At 37.0% G+C, this 22,120-nt stretch overlaps 1 protein-coding gene across 4 annotated transcripts in view; it reads right to left on the reverse strand.

The window, feature by feature from the left end:
• The window catches only part of SPATS2 (spermatogenesis associated serine rich 2), a 133,617-nt gene that overhangs the window by 63,201 nt on the left and 48,296 nt on the right, over nt 1-22,120 (reverse strand). For 2 of the 4 annotated variants that reach the window (XM_057701431.1, XM_057701432.1), the window contains exon 2: nt 7,107-7,375. The exons of the other annotated variants lie outside the window; for them this stretch is intronic. In XM_057701431.1, coding sequence (XP_057557414.1) covers nt 7,107-7,131 — 25 coding nt within the window. In that variant the 5' untranslated portion in view covers nt 7,132-7,375. The remainder of the gene's footprint in view (nt 1-7,106; nt 7,376-22,120) is intronic. 4 annotated transcript variants of the gene reach the window in all.

The raw sequence follows: 22,120 nt of genomic DNA on the forward strand, positions 1-22,120 counted from the left end.
AAAAAAGACCCAACACAGCCAATAAGATAAATTTTAAAAAAACAAAAAAAAACAATTACAGCTGAAGATATCAATGCTTTTTTCTTAGTAAATGACAGAACAACTAAACAGAAAATTAGTAAGGATAGAGATGACTTGAACATCATGATCACCCAACTTGATCTAACTGACATATATAGAACACTCTACCCAACAACAGATCAGTTCACATTCTTTTAAAGCACACATGGCACATTCCCCAGAACAAATCATATACTAGACAAACACATCACAAGAATGGAAAACTACAGACCAATACTTCTCACGAATACAGGTACAGAAATCTATGACAAAGTATTAGCAAACAGAAACCAGTAACATAAAAAAAGATATACACTATGACCAAGTGGGATTTATACCAGGAATGCAGAATTGGTTTAAGATGTGAAAAATAATTAATATAATGCTCTATATAAATAAAGGACAAAAACACATGATCATAACAATAGATGAGAGTTTCTCAACTTCAGCAGTATTGACACTTTAACCCAAGCAAATCTTTGTTGTGGAGGGCTGTCCTGTGTAGTGTAGGATGTTTTCAGCATCCTGGACCTAAACCTACGAAGATGCCAATAGAACCCTGGCCCCAAGCTGCGACTACTAAAAATGTCTCCAGACATTGCCAAATATCCCCAAAGGGGCAATATCATGTTGTCTGAAAACCACTGAAATAGATGCATAAAAAACATCTGACAAAATCTCAATACCCATTCATGTAAACACTCTGCAAGGTACGAGAAGACAGGCTTCAAACTGAGGGCATCTAGGAAAAACCTACAGGTACACACAACATCATACTTAACAGTAAAAGACTAAATGCTACTCTCCAAGAGTGAGAACAAGGCAAAGATGTCTGCCCTCACACTTCTTTGCAACAATGTACTGGAAATTCAAGCCCAGGCAAAAGGCAAGAAAAAAGAAATTATAGTCATCTAGAATGAAAGAGAGGAGGAAAACCAACTTTACTCACAGAGGACATGGCATTGTATATTGAAAATCTAAGTTATCTACCAAAAACTACTTGAAGTAATAAGTGAGTTTAACAACAACTAAAATCAAACGTCCCATTCACAACAGCATCAAAAAGAATAAATCACTCAGGAATAAACTCAACAAAGGAATTGCAAGATCTGTGCACTTAAATCTATAAAACATTGCTGAGAGAAGGTAAGATCTAAATAAACGTAGAGATATGCTATATTCGTGAAGTGAAAGACTCAATATTAATATAACAATTCTCCACAAATTGATCTATTGATTCATTGCAATCTCTATCAGATTCCAAGCAGATATTTTTGTATGAATAGAAAAGCTGATTCTAAATTTCTATGGAAATATAAAGGAACCAGGATAGCCAAATACAGCTTTTGGGGAAAAAAGCTTGGAGGAATTTCCCTGCACCTTACTTCTTACACTATACTTTAAGAAAAGCTAAACTGGGTTTTATCAAAATTAAAAATTTTCACTTTTAAAAAGACACCATAGGGGGACTTCCTATGTGGCGCAGTGGCTAAGAATCCGCCTGCCAATGCAGGGGACACAGGTTCGATCCCTGCCCCAGGAAGACACCACATGCCAAGGAGCAACTAAGCCCATGCACCGCAAGTACTGAGCCTGCGCTCTAGAGCCTGTGAGCCACAACTATTGAGCCCATGTGCCACAACTACTGAAGCCCACGCACCCAGAGCCCATGCTCCACAGCAAGAGAAGCCACGGCAATGAGGAGCCCGCACACCACAATGAAGAGTAGCCCCTGCTCGCTACAACTAGAGAAAGCCCATGTGCCGCAAAGAAGACCCAATGCAGCCAATAAAAATAAATAAATTAAAAAAAAAAAAAAGACACCATTGGGAATTCCCTGGCAGTTTAGTGGTTAGGACTCTGCGCTTTCACTGCAGAGGGACTGGGTTCAATCCCCGGTCAGGGAACTAAGATCCCACAAGCTGCATTGGGGGGCAGTGGGGGAGACACCATTAAGAAAATGAAAAAACAAACCACAGACTGAGAAAATATATTTGCAAATCAAGCACCTGATAATGGACTTGTATTCAGAATAAAAAATTCTTACAACTCAGTAAGAAGACCTACAACCTTTTATAACTATAAATGGAGTATAACCTTTAAAAACTGTGAATCACTATGTTGTACACCTGAAATTTATACAATACTGTAAATCAACCATACCTCAATTAAATTAAAAAAATATTTGGGGGGGGGAGACCTATAAGCCAGTTTGTAAAAATGAATAAAGAATTTAAATAGACATTTCCCCCAAAAGATACACAAATGGCTAATAATCACATGAAGAAAGAGTCAACATTATTAGTCATTAAGGAAGCACAAATCAAAACCACAATGAAGGGACTTCCCTGGTGGTCCAGTGGGTAAGACTCTGAGCTCCCAATGCAGGGGGCCCTGGTTTGATCCCTGGCCAGGGAACTAGATCCCACACGCATGCCGCAACTAAGAGTTTGCATGCTGCAACTAAACATGCTGCAAAGAAGATCCTGCATGCCACAACTAGGACCCAGCACAGTCATACCAAATAAATAAATTTTTTTTACAGACCACAATGAAAAATCAGTATACACCCAGTAAAATAGCTATAATAAAAAAGACACCATACCAAGTGTTGGCAAGGATATGAAGCATCCAAAACCAACATTTATTGCTGGTGGGATGATAAAATAGTCAGCCACGTTGGAAAACAGTTTGGTATGGCAATTTCTTTGAAAGTTAAACAATTCTGCTTCTAGGTATTTCCCCAAGAGAAGCAAAAACATATGTCCACACAAAGACTTGTATGCAAATGTTCATAATTTATAATTCTTCATAATAGCCAAGACTGGAAATAATCCAAATGAATAATCAACTGGTAAATAGACAAACAAAATGTGATATCACCTGTGATACTGTAGGATAATAATAAATAAATATTTTGATCTTCCTCCCCAGCTCCTGCCTAGTGCTCCTGAAGCCTATGTAATTCCCTAAGCTATAAAGGTGTTAGGAGCATCTTTTGTTATATTTGGTATTTGACTCCAGTTCTTAACAGAGATCATAAGTGACTTGAATTTCCTGGGTGATAGGATCATCTTTAGTTCTAATGAAGCAACTTGGTGGGTTCCTGGACAGCTTCAGGACAGCGGCTTGGTCACCAGAAAGATCAAGCCATGATTAGAGGCTTGGAACTTTCAGCCCCCTCCCCCACCCCGCCATCTACTGGGTAAGGGAAAAGAGAGGAGTTATAGATAAGAGTTAATACTCGATCATGTTATGTGATAAAACCTTGAAAAAAATCTTTAAAGTACGGGGTTCAGAGAGCTTCCAGGTTAGTAAACCCATCCATGTGACTGGGAGCGTAGTACACCTCAGCTTCATGGAGACAGATGCTCCTGCACTGGGAACCCTTCCAGACCTCACCCTATATACCTCTTCATGTGGCTGTTCATCTGTATTCTTTGTCACATCCTCTATCATGAATATAAACCAGCAAAAGTAGGGAAGTGTTTCCCTGAGTTCTGTGAGCATTATAGCAAATTACTGAACCTGAGGAGGCAGCTGTGGAAACCACCCGTTTGCAGCCAAGTTGGACAGAAGGGTGGATAACCTGGGAATCCATTACTTGCGATTGGTGTCTGAAGTGGGAGCAGTCTTGGGGGACTGAGCCCTTAACCTGTGGGATTTAACACAAACTCCAAGTAGATAGTGTCAGAATTGAATTGGACTGTAGGGACACCCAGCTGGTATCAGAGAATTGGTCGACGTGGGGAAAACATCCACACTTCTGGTCACACAAATGTTATGAGTAGCAGAATGTAAAAAGAAACAGGGTTTTTCCTTTTTATACCTTAATGCTACTCAGCAGTAAAAAGGGGCAAGCTACTGACACATTAAAAAACATTAATGAACCTCAAAAGACATTGCACTATGTGAAAAAAGCCAGACACAAAACCGTATTGTATTAATCTCTTTATGTGAAATCTCTAGAAAAGGCAAAACTAAAGACATAGAAAGTAGATCAATGTTTGCCTGGGGTTGAAAGCAGGAATTGTTTGTTAACAGGTAAGAGTAAACTTTTGGGGGTGAGGAAGGTGTTTTAAAATACGCAGATGGTTGCAAAACTGTATAAATTTACTAAAAATAGGGAATTTCCTGGTAGTCCAATGATTAGGACTCCAAGCTTTCACTGCTGAGGGCCTGGGTTCAATGCCTGGTTGAGGAACTAAGATCCCGCAAGTCTTGAGGTGTGGCCAAAAAAAAATTTTTTTTACTAAAAATAATAAAATTGTACATTTATAATGGATGAATTTTATAGTATTTAAGTTATACCTCAATAAACTGTTTCGAAAGGGTTTGGATGTTACAGCACTGTCAATTCACTACAGAAGAGTTTCTAAACACTCTCCATTTTAAAATACTTCTCTAGTTCACAGACCACACTTTGAGAAGCACTGATCTAACTGACTTCTACTAGGTGTTAGCTAAAAGGCTTGGAGCAATCAATAGTTGTAATTGAAACTGACCTTAATTTAAGCCATGCACGTTTACCCCACCAAATATTTCATTAAGTAAGAAATTTACCAGTATTACTGATACAGGAAAATATGGAAACATGGTCTACTGTGGAATAAAAACATAACTATCACAAAATGACACTTAGTTAATGAGTTGTCACTAGAGAACAAGAACTACCATAGTATCTATCTTTTTAATGTATTATAACTAAGTCGATACAGTCAGTACAATTATTTGGACTAATAAAACCCAAACCATTGAAATTTTAAATATATAAATGAATTAAATGAGAGAATTTTATAAGTATTTCGGCAGTTTTTTGATTCAAATATTAGTTATGTATAAGTATATATTTGTTTCAGAGAAAGTCCTCACAACATATAAGCTTTCTTTTGTTTCAAATAAGTATAAATCCAGGCTATGTTCAATCGAAATTTGTTAGCACTGGGACTTCCCTGGTGGCACAGTGTTTAAGAACCCGTCTGCTAATGCAGCCGACACAGGTTCAATGCCTGGTCCAGGAAGATCCCACATGCCATGGAGCAACTAAGCCTGCCACCCTAGAGCCCAAGTGCCACAACTACTGAGCCCGTGTGCTGCAACTACTGAAACCCAAGTGCCTAGAGCCTGAGCTCAGCAACAAGAGAAGCCACTGCACTGAGAAGCTGGCACACTGCAACAAAGAGTAACCCCTGCTCTCCACAATTAGAGAAAGCCACCACACAGGAATGAAGACCCAATGCAACCAAAAAAAAAAAAAAATTGTTAGCACTTAATGCCTATGATGTGATCCAAAACTTATATTCATTTTATAGTAACTGGATAGCAATTATAGAAAGCAATGATACTTTTTTATAGCTCTGGAAGAACACAGGCATGAAATAAACAAAGACCCTAGTTTTTAAAAGGTCAAAGCAATATGCTGAAGTTTACTTTTTTAGGAAATGTTAAATGCTAAACTTTTTAGATAAAATTTTAAAAACTTTTCAGTTGATAAATCTCACTCCATAGAAGAGTACAGCTTCTTTAGTAATCTAACCATTCCTTACAGCTCAGATTTCTTTACACAGGTTTGCTATACAATGAAACTACAGCTTTCAAAAACACAAGCAGCTCTGATATACTGTTTTCTTATAATGAGGTTTTTGATTTGCCAAGTGAAAATGAAGTTTAAAAGCATTTCCTTCAATCTAAATATCCATCAACAGATGAATGGATAAAGAAGATGTGATACACACACACACACACACAGGAATACTACTCATCCATAAAAAAAGAATGAAATAATGCCATTTGCAGCAACATGGATGGACCTAGAGATTAGCATATAAGTGACATAAATCAGAGAAAGACAAATATTATTTATCTCATATATGGAATCTATAAAAATGATACAAATGAACTTATTTACAAAACAGAAACAGACTCATACATAGAAAACAAACTTAGGAAAGGGGATAGCAGTGGGGAGGGATAAATTAGGAGTTTAGGATTAACAGATACACATTACTATAATATAAAATAGGTGAACAACAGGACCTAATTATAGCCCAGGGAAATATACTCAATATCTTGTAATAACCTAATGGAAAAGAATAGTGGGTGTGTGTGGGTGTGTGTGTGTATCTGAATCACTTTGCTGTACACTTGAAACTAATACAACATTGTAAATAAACTATACTCCACTTAGAAAGAATTTTCTTTAAGCATTTCCTTCATATTTAACACGTGAGACCTGGATCTACAGCTTTGTTTTGAATTAAAGACCATTAACTTTAAATTGAAAATTAAATTGAATGAAGGGGGAAAAATCCAGGATAGCTATGGTCATTCTTTTAACAAATATATTCCAGTTATGTGTGACATAACTATCGTTCTTTTACATTTTCACAGCTATTCTTGGAAAGCTGAAAAAGTGACCTCATAGTCTTTGTTGTCCTTTCCTCCTTATAATTATTCTTGATATTTCTTTACTCTCTGCAACTTATATTTTACTTTATACAAAAAGCTAGAGTCATAATTCCGGAAGGAAAGCTAAAGAAGGAATTGATGACTAGAAGCATTTACTCTTGCTTCATTTCCTGCCTCCAAAGAAACATCAACTCACAGGATATAGAATATTCTGTAGTAAGTTATCTCCTACCCTTTTAACATATGTTCACCCTCCAAAAAGCACACTTTCAAGATGCATTTGGCTTTCCTGAAAGTATATTATGATTTAATAAGTTTAAAGAGTAGAAAAGTAATTGTTACATGAGTTAATTTCCAAACTAGTAACAGGAAAACCTATAATCTAGTATTCACAAATACTTAGGTCATTAAAGGGACAACAGACAAAGCTGTGAATGTTTCATATTCTTCTAAAATTAACTGCAGCCATGACAAAAAGATAAGTTATAACTATCAGCAGTATTGCGCTAGGTGAGAAAAAGTATAACACCACTCCAAACACATTAAGAGAATGTTTTTTAAAACTATGTACAGACAGAAATGGTGATCATTACTCCACAGCTATGCTTTTAACAATTCATGCCCACATGGAATCTTACCCTTCTGATTTTGCTTCCTAGACATTTCAGGTTTTTTTAATCTCAAAAATACAGAAGAAAAGTATCCTTCTGCCTTGGCTCAGTTCTGACGATAGTTATCTCTGATTTAAAAAGAGGTAACGGAAGGCTGTAGTTGGAGGTGATAAATATAAAATCCTAGTTATTCGAAATTCTGTTCACTAGCCGTCGATCTCCTTTTCCTCTCTCGTATCAACTTCTTGTCAGGAAATATCATTGCAGACATTCATGTGTCTTTTTCCAGGGAGATTCTGGGGGGAAAACACACACACACACATATTCACTATTACAGTAACAGCTGTACAAAATTTCTAAGAGATATCCACAGGCTTTATTTTATACTTTTTCTAAATGAAACTAGTTATTAAAAGTATTCTAGAAAGAATGTAGTTGTAAAAAGCAATATTTTAATTAACACATTTTACATCAACCATACTTCAATTTAAAAAAGTTTCTCAAAAAATAAAAAAATCACTGTAACCTTTTGCTCTTTAAGAAACGTTAGTCTTAGAATCAAGCCATCTTCTTAGTTCAGAAAGCATGTTTTCTTATCTTGTATCTATCTCAAAAATCTTATCCCCATCTCTGCTTTGGGAACTAAAATAATTACTTCTTATCACTCCCTAATATCTCTCTTATCACCTGCTCTTCCTGTCCAAATCAAGGGTCTTTTCTCTTCCTCTAGAATTTCCTTTATCTAACCTCCTCAGGTTTCTCAGCTCAAATGTAGTTGCAAGACACTGGGGGGAGTGGGGGGGGGGGGTAATGGTGAGTAGGGAGGGGAGAAGGGAGAGAATAAAGGAAATTTAATACAGGAAACTGAAATATCAAAATTTGAATTAGTAATACAGAAAGCTTTGATAAGTTGCAAAGATACAAATGCCTTTTTTTCCATATTACTGAACACTTTAAAAATACATGTCCGAGATTTCTGGATAAAGAAAGCATGAAGGGGGCTTCCTAGGTGGCGCAGTGGTTGAGAATCCGTCTGCCAATGCAGGGGACACGGGTTCGATCCCTGCTCCAGGAAGATCCCACATGCCTCGGAGCAACTAAGCCGGTGCGCCACAACTATTGAGCCTGCGCTTTAGAGCCTGTGAGCCACAACTATTGAGCCCATGTGCTGCAACTACTGAAGCCCACGCGCCTAGAGCTTGTGCTCCACAACAAGAGAAGCCACGGCAATGAGGAGCCCACACCACAACGAAGAGTAGCCCCCACTCACTGCAACTAAAAAGAAAGCCCGCGCACAGCAAAAAAGACCCAACACAGCCAATAAATAAATAAATAAATTTATAAAAAAAAAAAAGGAAAGCATGAGGAGGATCATAAATTCTTATACTTGGACACCTGATAGGAAAAACTTTTTACAAAATGCAACCCGAGAAGGAAATAAGAGTAAGCTTATATGAAATAATTTCCAATGTGGAAGGAAGAGAATGAAAGGGATGGTCATGGATAAATTTTTTAAAAAACCAAAAAATCCATCAAGAGTAAGAGCTTCTTAGGGAATTCCCTGGCAGTCCAGTGGTTAGGATTCTGTGCTTTCACTGCCATGGGCCCGGGTTCAGTCCCTGACTGAGGAACTGAGATCCCACAAGCCTCACGGTGTGGCGGTGAGAGAAAAAAAAAAAAGTAACAGCCTCTATAAAACACTATGGGACCTCAGAAAAAGCTGGCTGAACCTCTGGGGTTTACCATCTTCTAGAGTACTGAGCCATATTGGGAGAATCTGACAAAGCCTATGGACGTACATGGAATTTACCACTGGATAACGTAGGCCTGATAGAAAACATTTTATGAGATTTTAGAAAAAAAGAACAGAATGCAAATCACCAAAAATGATTAAACTCTTCAATGGCAAGCTCTTCTCTACCTTCGTGCCCTTAGCTTGAAAAGAGCATGAAAGCAACAATCAACAACTAACCATAGTTATGAGCAGGATTGTGTGGGGATAGGTCCCAAATTAGGTGCGAAACACACCAAGAATATTTCATCTATACTCTGTCAAACAAAAGGTACAAACAGAACTGTCCACATAAAACATAAAGAAGATAAATAAAAATGACATAGCAACTATCAAATCTCCAATAACAAAAGAGAAAGACAATGAGAGAGAAGTAATTACTATGCAGCAGATGAAGAACCCAATCTGGAAAACAATATAACCCCCAAAAACCAAAAGCAGATTCTCCCTTGAATATTTATTTGAATACTTCAAATAAGAATTTAGATTCAATGAAAAAGAGCTAGCAAAGAAATGAAAGAATGAGTAAGAATAAATGGAATGAAAAGAAAGATTGCCAAGCTAAAGAAAACGTGAAAAACAAAACACCACAATTACAGATTCAATAAGATGTCAGAAATAGCAAGAAAGAGAATAGATACAGATGAAAACAGAACGAATAGAATGGAGAAGGGGTTTCAGAATTTTACAAAAAACACCCAACAGACATTAAAGCAATTGGAAGATGTTAGAACATAAAAATGATCCAATCTAAGAATAATTAGAATAAAAATAATACTCAAAAAACATAGCACTCAATAAAGGGAACAGAAAAAACATTCACAGATAATATACAGGAAAATTCCCTTGAAATAAGAGACCAGAATCATTCACTCCCCACCCCCAATCCATCAGAAGAAAACCTATCTGTTCTACCTTTTACATACACCAGAACTGGACCACTTCTTACCGTCTCCACTTGCTACCACCCTTGTCTATGTCACAATCATTTCTTACTTGCATTGCTATAATCAAGACTGTAAGTCTCCTAACTGGCATCCTGAGTCTTCTATTTTGCCACTCTCTGGCTTCTCTTTCACATAGCTGCTTTTAAAATTATAAGACATCATGTCCCAACTCTGCTGTTCAAAGCCCTCCAGCAGCTCCCCATTTCATTTAAAGTAAAAGCCAGAGCCCTAAGAGTGGCCTAAAAGGTCTTATCTCCTCTAACACCCTGTCTCCATCCTCCTTTTACCTCTCTGATCTCACGTCCTACTACTCTTCCTCTCAGGTACTCCACAGCAGCCACATTGGCCTCTTTACTGTCCCTTTTATAACTTAAGATATGTTCTCACCTCAAGGCCTTTAAGGTGTTGCCTGTGCCAGGGATGTTCTCCCCTGAGATATCTACACGGACTACTTCCTCACCTTCAGGTCTTTCCTCAAATGTTACCTTCTCTGTGGTTATCCACGAGAAACTACTGAACTTGGAGTAAGAACAGAGAGAATCTGTGGCATTACTGCTTAAAGCTACCCTCATCCCCAGAGGTCAGTAGGAAAGATAGTTCTACCAAGGTGGCAAAAGCCATGAAAACCAGCAGCGTCATTGACAGGGCTGACTTGATTTAAAGCAAAGCACAGAAAAACCCCATGCCTACTGGCACTGTCAGTAAGAGTTTACATTCTTGGTGGCAAATAAAAAAGCAAGAGCAGGGGCTCAGCTAGCCTGAAGTTGCTGTCATAGTGCAAGCAAAGGACCAGCAGACTAGACAAACTAAAAAAGGAAATCTGGAAATGCAACTATATGACCTTGGTAAGTGCTCTATACATCCACACTGGAGAGACTGGAGAGGGTCCACCAGGCACCTGCATACACAGGCAGAAAAGACACAAAAGGGCCTAGTGGAAACTAAAAGTTAGGGCAGACTTTTAAACTGTCTAAACTATGAAGGAGCTTCACACAAAGATCAGTGGAGAGTGAGCGCCTTACTGGCTCAAGGTGTTTAGCACAATCTTTGACCAGTCATTAATTGATCACTAAGCAATGCAGATACAGGTGTCACTCCAGGAAGCCAATTTTAAAAATCAAAACAGAAATTAAAAAAACAAAACCAAGGGCTTCCTAGGTGGCGCAGTGGTTAAGAATCCGCCTGCCAATGCAGGGGACACGGGTTCGATCCCTGCTCCAGGAAGATCCCACATGCCTCGGAGCAACTAACCCCGTGCGCCACAACTATTGAGTCTGTGCTATAGAGCCCGTGAGCCACAACTATTGAGTCCATGTGCTGTAACTACTGAAGCCCACGTGCCTAGAGCCCATGCTCTGCAACAAGAGAAGCCATGGCAATGAGGAGCCTGCGCACCACGACAAAAAGTAGCCCCCACTCACCTCAACTAAAAAGAAAGCCCGCGCACAGCAAAAAAGACCCAACACAGCCAATAAATAAATAAATAAATAAAAACAAAAAAACAAAACCAAAACTGAGCAGATATCAGCAGTCACACACCAAGGAAAAGATTCTACAGTTTTAGTCCAGGCAAGTTACTTAAAAAACAACAGAAGTAACAAAGCAACAACAACACTCAAAAGAGAAAAAATTGGAATCCAAAACTGCTACATTATGTAAAATGTCCACAGTTTCAAAAAAATTTATGAGCTGTAAAGACACAAGGAAGTGTGACCCAAACTGAGAAGGGAAAAAAGACCCCATGTAATTGAAAACATTCCTAGGTAGGCCCAATGCCAGACTCAGCAAACACAGACTTCAAGGTGCTTTAAAAGACTAAAGAAAATTATAAGTACAATACCTTAAATAGAAAATCTCAACAAAAAGATAGAAATCATAAAAAAAAGAGTCAAATAGAACTCTAGAGTTGAATACTGGAGCAGAATAAAAAAAATAAACCTGAAGAAAGAGCAATAAAAAGTATCTAATCTGAAGAAAGAGAAAAGAATAAAGAAAAACAGAGCCTGAAAGACCTGTGGAACAACATCAAGTGTACCAACATACATGAATTAGGAATTCCAGAAGTGGAGAGAAAGGATAGAAACAGTGACCAAAAACAATACAAACTGATTTTTAAAATTAATCTACACATTAAGAAGCTCAATGAACCACAACTACAAAAACAGAAATCCATACCTAGACAAATAGTAAAATTGATGAAAGCCCAAAATAGAAAATCTTGGGAGTAGTAAGAAAAACACAACTCATCATTTATAGAGAAGCAAAGATATAACTAGTAGCTAACTTCTCCTCAGAAACAAGGGAGGCTAGAAAGCAGTGAGATGACATATTCAAAATGCTGAAAGAAAATACTGTCAAGCAAGAATTCAGTATCCAGACAGCTAAACTGTCTTTCAGAAATGAAGATGAAATAAAGACATCCCCAATAACTTAGAGAATCCATTGATACCAGCTGGTAACTTGAATCTACACAAAGAAACAAAGAGCACTGGAAAAAATAAATATATGGGTAAATATAAAAGAATGCATTTTAAAAATTTTATTCTCTTAAATTATTTAAAAGACAAGATTGTATAAAGCAGTAATAACACTGTATTGTTGGGTTCATAACAAATATAGATATAATATATATGACAACATGTGCACAAAGGAGGGGGAAAGAAAAGCTATCTTACAGAATTAAACTACTGCTAATCTAAAGTAGACTGTGGTAAGTTAAGATACATTTTGGAATGTCCAGAGCAAGAACTAAGAAATTAACTCACCACCTGGAAGCCTCTGTATTTTAAATTATCTGCTTCCTTTTAATTGACCAAATTAATTATTTCCACCTTGCCACTTGGCAGGTAGGTCACTGTTCCTTTTCACAGTATTAATGGAACCCACTTACTTTTTCCTCCATGTAATTAAGACTGAGTTACGGATCACATTCTTAAACTGGCTTAGTGTACAGCCAACTCAGTCTTTATTAAACAAAATATATGACACATCAGGTATTTCTCACTGAAAAACCGTGTTGAGTTTCTACTGAGTTTTCCTCCAGTTGTTGTGAGAGGGATGACTGTTCTTTTTTATTTTCTGGAGAAGAAATACAGACCCATAAAGGTTATAATATCCAGAGTGGTGTTTCATTCTTAATGTACTTAAAGTTCAGAGACATAAAGGGCAGCTGATTGAAAAAAAAAAGGAAATAATTCAAAGATAATAAAAAGCAAAACAAAATAATTAAAATCATACACTAATGAAAAATCTATGTAACACAAACTAGGTAATAGAGGAGGAGAAAGGAAATAGAAAAGACATGAGACATACAAAAAATGAATACCAAAATGGCAGAGAGAAATATAACTATATAAAAATTACATTAAATATGAGTGGATTAAAGATTCCACTCAAAAAACAGAAATTGTCAGATTGGATGAAAAAGCAAGATTCAATACACAATACAGATTCAGACACAAAGAGACAAAGTAAAAGGATGAAAAAAGATGTATCATGTAAATAGTAACACTAAGAGAACTTAATATCAGATAAAACAGACTTTAAAATAAAAAATATTACTAGAGACAAAAAGATATACCATTATGATAAAGGGATCCTTCTCTGGAGGAAGGGAAGGCGTCTCTCTGAGAATGAACATGAGAGAACTTTCTAAGTCACAGACCATACCACTGTACCAGTTATGGAAACATACGCTGCTGGTTCCTAAGTGCCCTGAGCCCAATGGTACAGCTCAGTGATTCTCAAGGTAGGGAAAGGGGAAGAGGATGGATGCATACAGTTTTAAAAATTACTACTTTGAGTTACTGTTATTTATTTTTCATTTCAAATCACAACAAAAGAGGGTGTGAAGTTTTTCTATTTATCAGAATGGGAACATGGGTTAAAAAGGAATGAGAGAAAGAGAAGTAGAATAGAGGTTACCAGGAGCTAGGGGTAAGGAGAAAAGGGGGAGTTAATGATGAATACAAAGTTTTTGTTGCGGATGATAAAAAGTTTGAGGATAGATAGTGGCGATGGTGAATGTACTTAATGCCACTGATTTGTATAGTTATGAGTGGTTAAAATGATAAATATTATGATACTGATACATATATATACACACACACATATATTTAAATTTCAGGAATAGACCTTAAATAGCCAAAATAATCTTGAAAAAGAACAAAGTTGGAGGTCACACACCTCCTGATTTCAAAACACATTACAAAACTACAGTAATCAAAACAGTATGGTATTGCCATAAAGCCTGACATTCAGATGAATGGAGTAGAATTCGGAGCCCAGAAATAAACTGTCACATATACGGTCAAATGATTTTTAACAAAGCCACCAAGACCGCTCAATGGGGAAAGAACAGTCTCTCCAACCAGTGATGTTTGGAAAACTGGATATTCACATGCAAAAGAATGAAGTTTGGACCCTTCACTTACACCATATACAAAAATCAACTCAAAATGGATTAAAGACCTAACCATAAGATCTAAAACTCCTAAAAGAAAACACAGAGGAAAAGCTTCATGACATTGAATTTGGCAATGACCTCTTGAATATGACACCAAAAGCACAGTCCAAAAAAGGCAAAAATAGACCACACGAAAATTAAAAACTTCTGTAAGTCAAAGGAAATAATCAACATAATGAAAAAGCAATCCATGGAATGGGAGAAAATATTTGTAACTCATATACCTGATAAGGGGTTAATATTCAGGAGATATAAAGAACCCCTACAACTTAACAGAAAAATAAATGATCCAACTTAAAAATGGGCAAAGAGGGACTTCCCTGGTGATCCAGTGGTTAAGACTCCACTCTTCCAATGCAGGGGGCATGGGTTCAATCTCTGGTTGGGTAACTAAGATCCCACGTGCCATGCGGTGCAGTCAAAACAAAACAAAACAAACAAAAAAGGCAAAGAACCTGAAAAAACATTTCTCCAACGAAGATATACAAATGGCCAACAAACACATTAAAAGATGCTAACATCACTCATCATTAGAGAAACAAATCAAAACCACAATGAGATATCATCTCATACCCATTGGGATGGCTGCTACCAAAATCAACAACAACAACACAAAGAAACCACATACACACACACCCAGAAAATAAGTGTTGTTGAGGATGTGGAGAAACTGCAACTCTTGTGCACTGCTGGTGGGAATGTAAAATGGCACAGCCACTATGGAAAATAATATGAAGGTGCCTCAAAATTTAAAAATACAACTACCATATGATCCAGCAATCCTACCTCTTGGTATATATCCAAAAGAAATGAAAGCAGGATATCAAAGAAATATTTGCACATCCATGTTCACTGTAGCACTATTTATAATAGACAAGAAGCAGAAACAACCCAATGTCCATCGAAAGATGACTGGATAAACAAAATGTGGCATATACATACAATGGAATATTATTTGGCCTTTAAAATGAAGGAAATCTTGACACATGCCACACCATAAATGAACCCTGAGGACATTATGCTAAAAGAAGTGTCAGTCATAAAAAAGAAAAATATTATATGATTCTACTTACATAAGGTATCTAAAATAGTGAAATTCACAGAAACAGAAAGGAGAATGGTGGTTGGCAGGGGCTTGAAGGGAGAGGGAAATGGGATATTGTGATTTAATAGGTACAGGCATACCTTGGAGATATTGCAGGTTCAGTTCCAGACCACTGCAGTAAAATGAACATTGCAATAAAGCAAGTCACAGAAATTTTTTGGTTTCCCAGTGCATATAAAAGTTATGTTTACACCATACTGTAGTCTTTTAAGTGTGCACCAGCATTATGTCTAAAAATAGTACGTACCTTACCTTAAAAATACTTTATTACCTACAGTCTGTCATACAGAGTGAAGTAAGTCAGAAAGAGAAAGACAAATATTGTATGCTAACTCACATATACGGAATCTAAAAATGGTACTGATGAACTCAGTGACAAGAACAAGGATGCATATGCAGAGAATGGACTGGAGAACTCGAGGTTTGGGAGGGGGCGGGAGGTGAAGGGGAAGCTGAGACCAAGCGAGAGAGTAGCACAGACATATATATACTACCAACTGTAAAATAGATAGCCAGTGGGAAGTTGTTGTATAACAAAGGGAGTCCAACTCGAGGATGGAAGATGCCTTAGAGGACTGGGACGGGGAGGGTGGGGGGGACTCGATGGAGGGTGGGGGGGGGAGTCAAGGACGGGAGGGAATAAGGGATATGTGTAAAAAAACAGATGACTGAACTTGCTGTACCCCCCAAAAAAATAATAAATTAAAAAAAAAAAGATATCTTTGCTAAAATATAATGTTTACCAGAAAAAAAAAAATACTTTATTGCTAAAAGAATGTTAACCATCATCTGGTAATGCAGGGTTGCCACAAACCTTCGATTTGTTTAAAAAAAAAAAAAAAAAGCAATATCTGCAAACTGCAATAAAGTGAAACACAATAAAACAAGGTATGGGATTTCCCTGGTGGTGCATTGGTTATGAATTTGCCTGCCAATGCAGGAGACACAAGTTTGATCCCTGGTCTGGGAAGATCCCAAATGCTGCACAACAACTAAGCCCATGCACCACAACTACTGAGCCTGTGCTCTAGAGCCCTCAAGCCACAACTACTGAGCCCATATGCCACAACTACTGAAGCCCATGTGCCACAACTACTGAAGGCCACACACCTAAAGCCCGTGCTCCACAATAAGAGAAGCCACTGCAATGAGAAGCCTACGCACTGCAACGAAGAGTAGCCCCCACTCGCCACAACTAGAGAAAGCCCGAGAACAGCAACAAAGACCCAAAGCAGCCAATAAATAAATAAATAAATGGAAAAATTTAAAAACAAAAAACCCCAAAAAACAAGGTATGCCTGTGATTTCAATACTGTTGTGTCTCAGGGAACAGGGAGGCCTGAGGAAAGGGAGAGAGACAGGGGAATGGCTAGTTGGTGGAACAGTCAGAACACACACATTTATTGATTAAAATTTTGCCTTTCTATGGACGTGGATTGTGGTGCTCCAAAACAATTACAGTAGTAACATCAAAGATCACTGATCACAGATCAGTGTAACAAATAGAGCAATAATGAAAACATTTGAAATATTGGGAGAATTACCAAAATGTGACACAGAGACACAAAGTGAGCAATGCTGCTGGAAAAATGGCACTGATAGACTTGCTTAATGCAGGGTTGCCACCAACCTTGAATTTGTAAAAAATGCAATATCTGCAAAGGGCTATAAAGCACAGTGCAATAAAATGAAGGGATGCCTGCAGAAAGTTTCAATTTTACAAGACAAAAATCTCTAGAGATCTGTTGCACAACTATGTAAATACACTTAACATTACTCACCTGTACATTTAAAAATGAGTAAGATGGTAAATTTTATATTATGTATTTTTTACCACAATTAAACATAAATTAAAAAAAAAAATTTCATTAATATCCTGATTTGAAAAAAAAAGAAAAAGAGATGAAAAATTTTAAACATGGATGGATTAGCATAAATCCATCACTAAAATCCAAGCCAAACCACATGCTGTACTGAGAATAAGTATAGCCTTAGTATAGATGCAGTGTACTAAGTGTTTAAGTAAGGGCTTAAGAGCCAGACTACCTGGGTTTCCATCTCAGCTCCACCACCTCCTAGATGAATGACTACAAGCAAGCTACTTACCTTCTCTGTGTCTCTGTTTCTTCATCTGTATAATGCAAATAATGCTAGTATCTTCCTCACAGGACTGGTATATGGTTTAAATGAGTTCATACAGATGCAGCACTTAGAAGAATGCCTGACACTTACTGACAACCAGTCAATAAACATTGGCTGATATTAACTGCAATGAAAGATATGCCCCCTAAAACTAAAAGGTTTCAAGAACCATTATACAAGTTTCTAACAAAAACGAATGAGAACATTACCAAGACTATGGGTTACTAGCAATAGGTCATAATCTCAGGTATTGTTAAAGCTTTAGAATGGCAACTCCATCAAATTTAGATAACGTGAAATTAGGAAATCAGAATGATCCAGAGTACGCTAAAGATATAGAGGCTAGGGTCTACCCTGGTGGTGCAGTGGTTAAGAATCCATCTGCCTGCCAATGCAGGGGACATGGGTTTGATCCCTGGTCCGGGAAGATCCCACATGCCTCGGAGCTACTAAGCCCCTGGTCCACAACTACTGAGCCTGCGCTCTGGAGCCCCTGAACCATAGCTACTGAGCCCACATGCTGCAACTACTGAAGCCTGCGCACGTAGAGCCCGTGTTCCACAACAAGAGAAGGCACCACTTGCTGCAAGTAGAGAAAGCCCGAGCACAGCAACAAAGACCCAACGCAGCCAATAAATTAATTTATTAATTTATTTATTTAAAAAAAGATATAGAGGGTATAATTTTCAAGTCTTGGGATATATAACTTTTCATACTGGCATGCTTTATAAGAACCTGACAACACTAACAAATAAAAGGTAAACTGGGCTGTACACAAAGGTACTTATAGTTATTTTAAATTAAAAATACAGATTGTTACAAAATGTACCTAACAATAGAACCAGGAAAAAAGGAAGGATGAGTGAGGAAGGAAGGAAACAAGAAAATTAAATCCACATCTTCCATTACAGGATTGCCTCTAAAAAGATTAAAAAGTCAGTAGAGCTGTGCTATTCAGAAATATGGAGTTTAATACCGGAAGAACGGCTTATAATACCCATGGAAAGCTAGAATAGGGAATTGTCGGGCAGAGGGGAGAGGAAGCAGAAGAGTGTTTTTTTAATTATTATAAGCTTTGTGTTTGACTTCTTATATCATGTACAGTCAGTCCTCCACATCTATAGTTTCTGCATTCTCAGATTCAACCAACCGAGAATCAAAAATATTCGGGGGAAAGTTCCAAAAAGCAAAACGATTTTGCCACATGCCAGCAACTATTTACATAGCATTTACATTGCACTGTGTATTATAAGTAATCTAGAGATGATTTAAAACACACAGGAAGAAATGTTTAGGTTATATGCAAATACTATGCCATTTTATATAAAGGGACTTGAGCATCTGCAGAGTTTGGTATCTGTGGGGGGTCCTGGAACCAACTCTCAGCAGATACTGAGGGAGGACTACATGTTTATACTTAGATTGAAAAATACCTAGCCTATTTTACGTAAACTGAAACTACTGAAACATCGTTTTCTTACCCTCAGACTGACAAATGTCCAAAATGATTACACACATTGGTAGTAAGGCTTTGGAGAAACAGGCTACCGCACATCTAAGTGAGAATGTAAATTTGTACAATATCTATGAAATATAAAATTTTAAATACATATACTATTTAACCCAGCAAGACAACTTCTAGAAATTTACCCTACAAGCATATTTGCAAATGTGTGAAAAGATATGTTCAAGGTTATCAAATGCAACATTATTTACTAGAGCAAAAGACTGGAAACAACCTAATTGTCCATCAGTGGTGCACTAGTTTAATAAATTATGGTTTATTCACACAATGAGATACTGTGCAAACGTTTTGAGAAAAGAGAACGTTCTATGTATTGATATAAGATATACTGTTAAATGAATATGATGGGGAGACGAATATATTTATACTATCGTATATACATAAATATTGTGTATCTGGAAGGATAAACAAGAAACTAGCAATAGTGGTGATGATTCATTGTGGAATGGAAACTGAAAAAATAGGAAATGAGGGTAAGAAAGACTTTTCAATCGACCTTTTTATATTTTGGCATTGGAACCACATAAGCATCTTATCTGTTTAAAAAAACGGTAATATTTCTTTAAAAAATATCCTTTCCCAGTAAATTAAACCAAAGCTGAAAACCCTCAGTTTAATCCAAATAATATTTGTTTCAATTTAGAAACCCAATCAACGGGTTCAGGAAATGTGTCAATAAGAACCTACAGGACTTCCTAGGTGGCACAGTTGTTAAGAATCCGCCTGCCAATGCAGGGGACACGGGTTTCATCCCTGCCCCAGGAAGATACCACATGCCACGGAGCAACTAAGCCCATGCGCCACAACTATTGAGCCTGTGCTCTAGAGCCCGTGAGCCACAACTATTGAGCCCATGTGCCGCAACTACTGAAGCCCACATGCCTAGAGCCCGTGCTTTGCAACAAGAGAGGCCACCACAATGAGTCCATGCACAACGAAGACTTGCCACAACTAGAGAAAGCCCGTGTGCAGCAACGAAGGCCCAACACAGCCAATAAAATAAATTAATTTTAAAAAATGAACCTACAAACACTCTCTAAGACCTGCAGAATAATAAACAAAAACAAGAAAATGAGGAGTTCCAAATAAAAACTCTTTTCTTGACTTTCAAAGGGTTTCTGGTTATGAGAAAATAACCAAGAGTTCTTATTCCACAGTATCATCAGTTTGCCAATAAATATTCTCAGCTTTATAAAGCAATATGAAAAAGGAGGCAGATCCAAAGTAGTGCACTGATATATTCTAAAAAATAATTAGGAACAAAGGAAATGATTTCCTAATGTCAAAAAAGTAAATGTGACACATTTCCATAAGTCTGTTTCTCAACAAATGTCTTTATTCATCAGTACTAATTTTCCAATCCATATGTCATTCTAACCCCAAAACTCCCATAATTATAAGGCCTGATCACCACAAATTTTATTTTGGAAAATGGAATTTTCACTTAGAAAAACCAATAAATTTTTTAATTTTTTTAAGATATAAACCTTGAATTGGAACAACACAGAATTGGAAATTGGAACAAAATAGAATTTCTGGAAATTTAAAATATATTCTAAGTGGAAAATCAGAAACCATGTGATAGCACAACTCCTCTTACTACTATTAAAAGACACAGGACCCTCCAAATTGCTTAACTTAGTCATCAGTGGCAGCTGTAAGTGTGGGAGTAGAGGGGGCTCAAAAGGAGCAGAGCAGGAATACATACATGTTTGTCTCTTCCTATTTCCCTGCTAGCTGGGTGGTTCCAGTTGTCTGTACCCTCCTCCTCATGCAGGTGGCTGTAACCCAAGCCCAATCAAGCCAAATTATCCTCAGCAGTATAAAATCTTCAATAATGGTTTTAAACAACACTTATCATTTAATCCTCACCCCCCCCCACACACATATAAACTCCATTCTTCCCATCTCCCCAAAGCACTGACGCACAAGCAGCACAAGGGAACGGAGGCAGCTATTAGGCAAATACAAAATAAGGCACTTAAGAGCTTTATTCACTGATTTCAGTCCATAAAGGGAAATCCCATGCGTGTAGAAAAAATGATTTCTAATATACCTGCTAACTTAAAAAATTATTAACTGATCAGTTAATAAGTACTGAAGATAAATTACTCTGTGCCAATACTAGACACATGCTAAAACATGGATAAACCTTGAAGACACTGTGCTTAGAGAAATAAGCCAGTGACAAAAAGGCAGATACTGTATGATTCTACTTACATGGGGTACTTAAGAGTAGTCAAATTCATAGAGACAAAGTTGCCAGGTGCTGTGGGGGAGGAGAATGAGGAATTAGTGTTTAATGTGTACAGAGTTTTAAATTGAGGAGATGAAAAAGTTCTGGAGATGAATGGTGGTGATGGCTGCACAATAATGTGAATGTACTTAACATCACTGAACTGTGCACTTTCAAATGGTTAAAATGGTCAATTTTATGTTATGTGTATTTTACCATGATTTTTAAAAAATTTAATACAATAACAAAAAAATTATGAAAGAAAAAGTTGATTTCTTGGCCCAGCAAGAAACCCCTAAAAGAAGAAAAAAATCACAAATATCAATATCAGGAATTTTGAAAAGTATAGATCTTACAGACAGTAAAATACAAGACAAAAATAGAGACAACCTTATGTTGATACATTTGAAAAATTGGGTAACAAATTTCTTAAAAATACAAGTTACCAAACACACACAAAAAAATTGAAAATGTAAATAGTTCTGTATCTCTAAAAGTAACTGAGGTTATAATTTTAAATTCTCTCATAATGAAAAGGATCTCATCTCTGATCTACTGCTGACAGGAGTATAAACTGGTATAACTTCTTTGGAATATAGACATTATTTTGTGAAGTAAAACAGTCATCAATCCCATGACCCAGAAGTTACATTCCTAAGTACCACAAGAAATTTCTGCTTATGGTACACCAGAAAACATGTAGAATCTGTAACTGTATGAAATGGAAACAACCCAAATGTCATCAACAGGAAATGAATAAATTGTGATGTATCCACTAAATGAAGTACTATATGGCAAAGAAAATGAGTCAACTACAACTATATGCAAC

This window comes from Hippopotamus amphibius, chromosome 12 (genome assembly GCF_030028045.1).
Source record: "Hippopotamus amphibius kiboko isolate mHipAmp2 chromosome 12, mHipAmp2.hap2, whole genome shotgun sequence".
NCBI lineage: Eukaryota > Metazoa > Chordata > Mammalia > Artiodactyla > Hippopotamidae > Hippopotamus > Hippopotamus amphibius.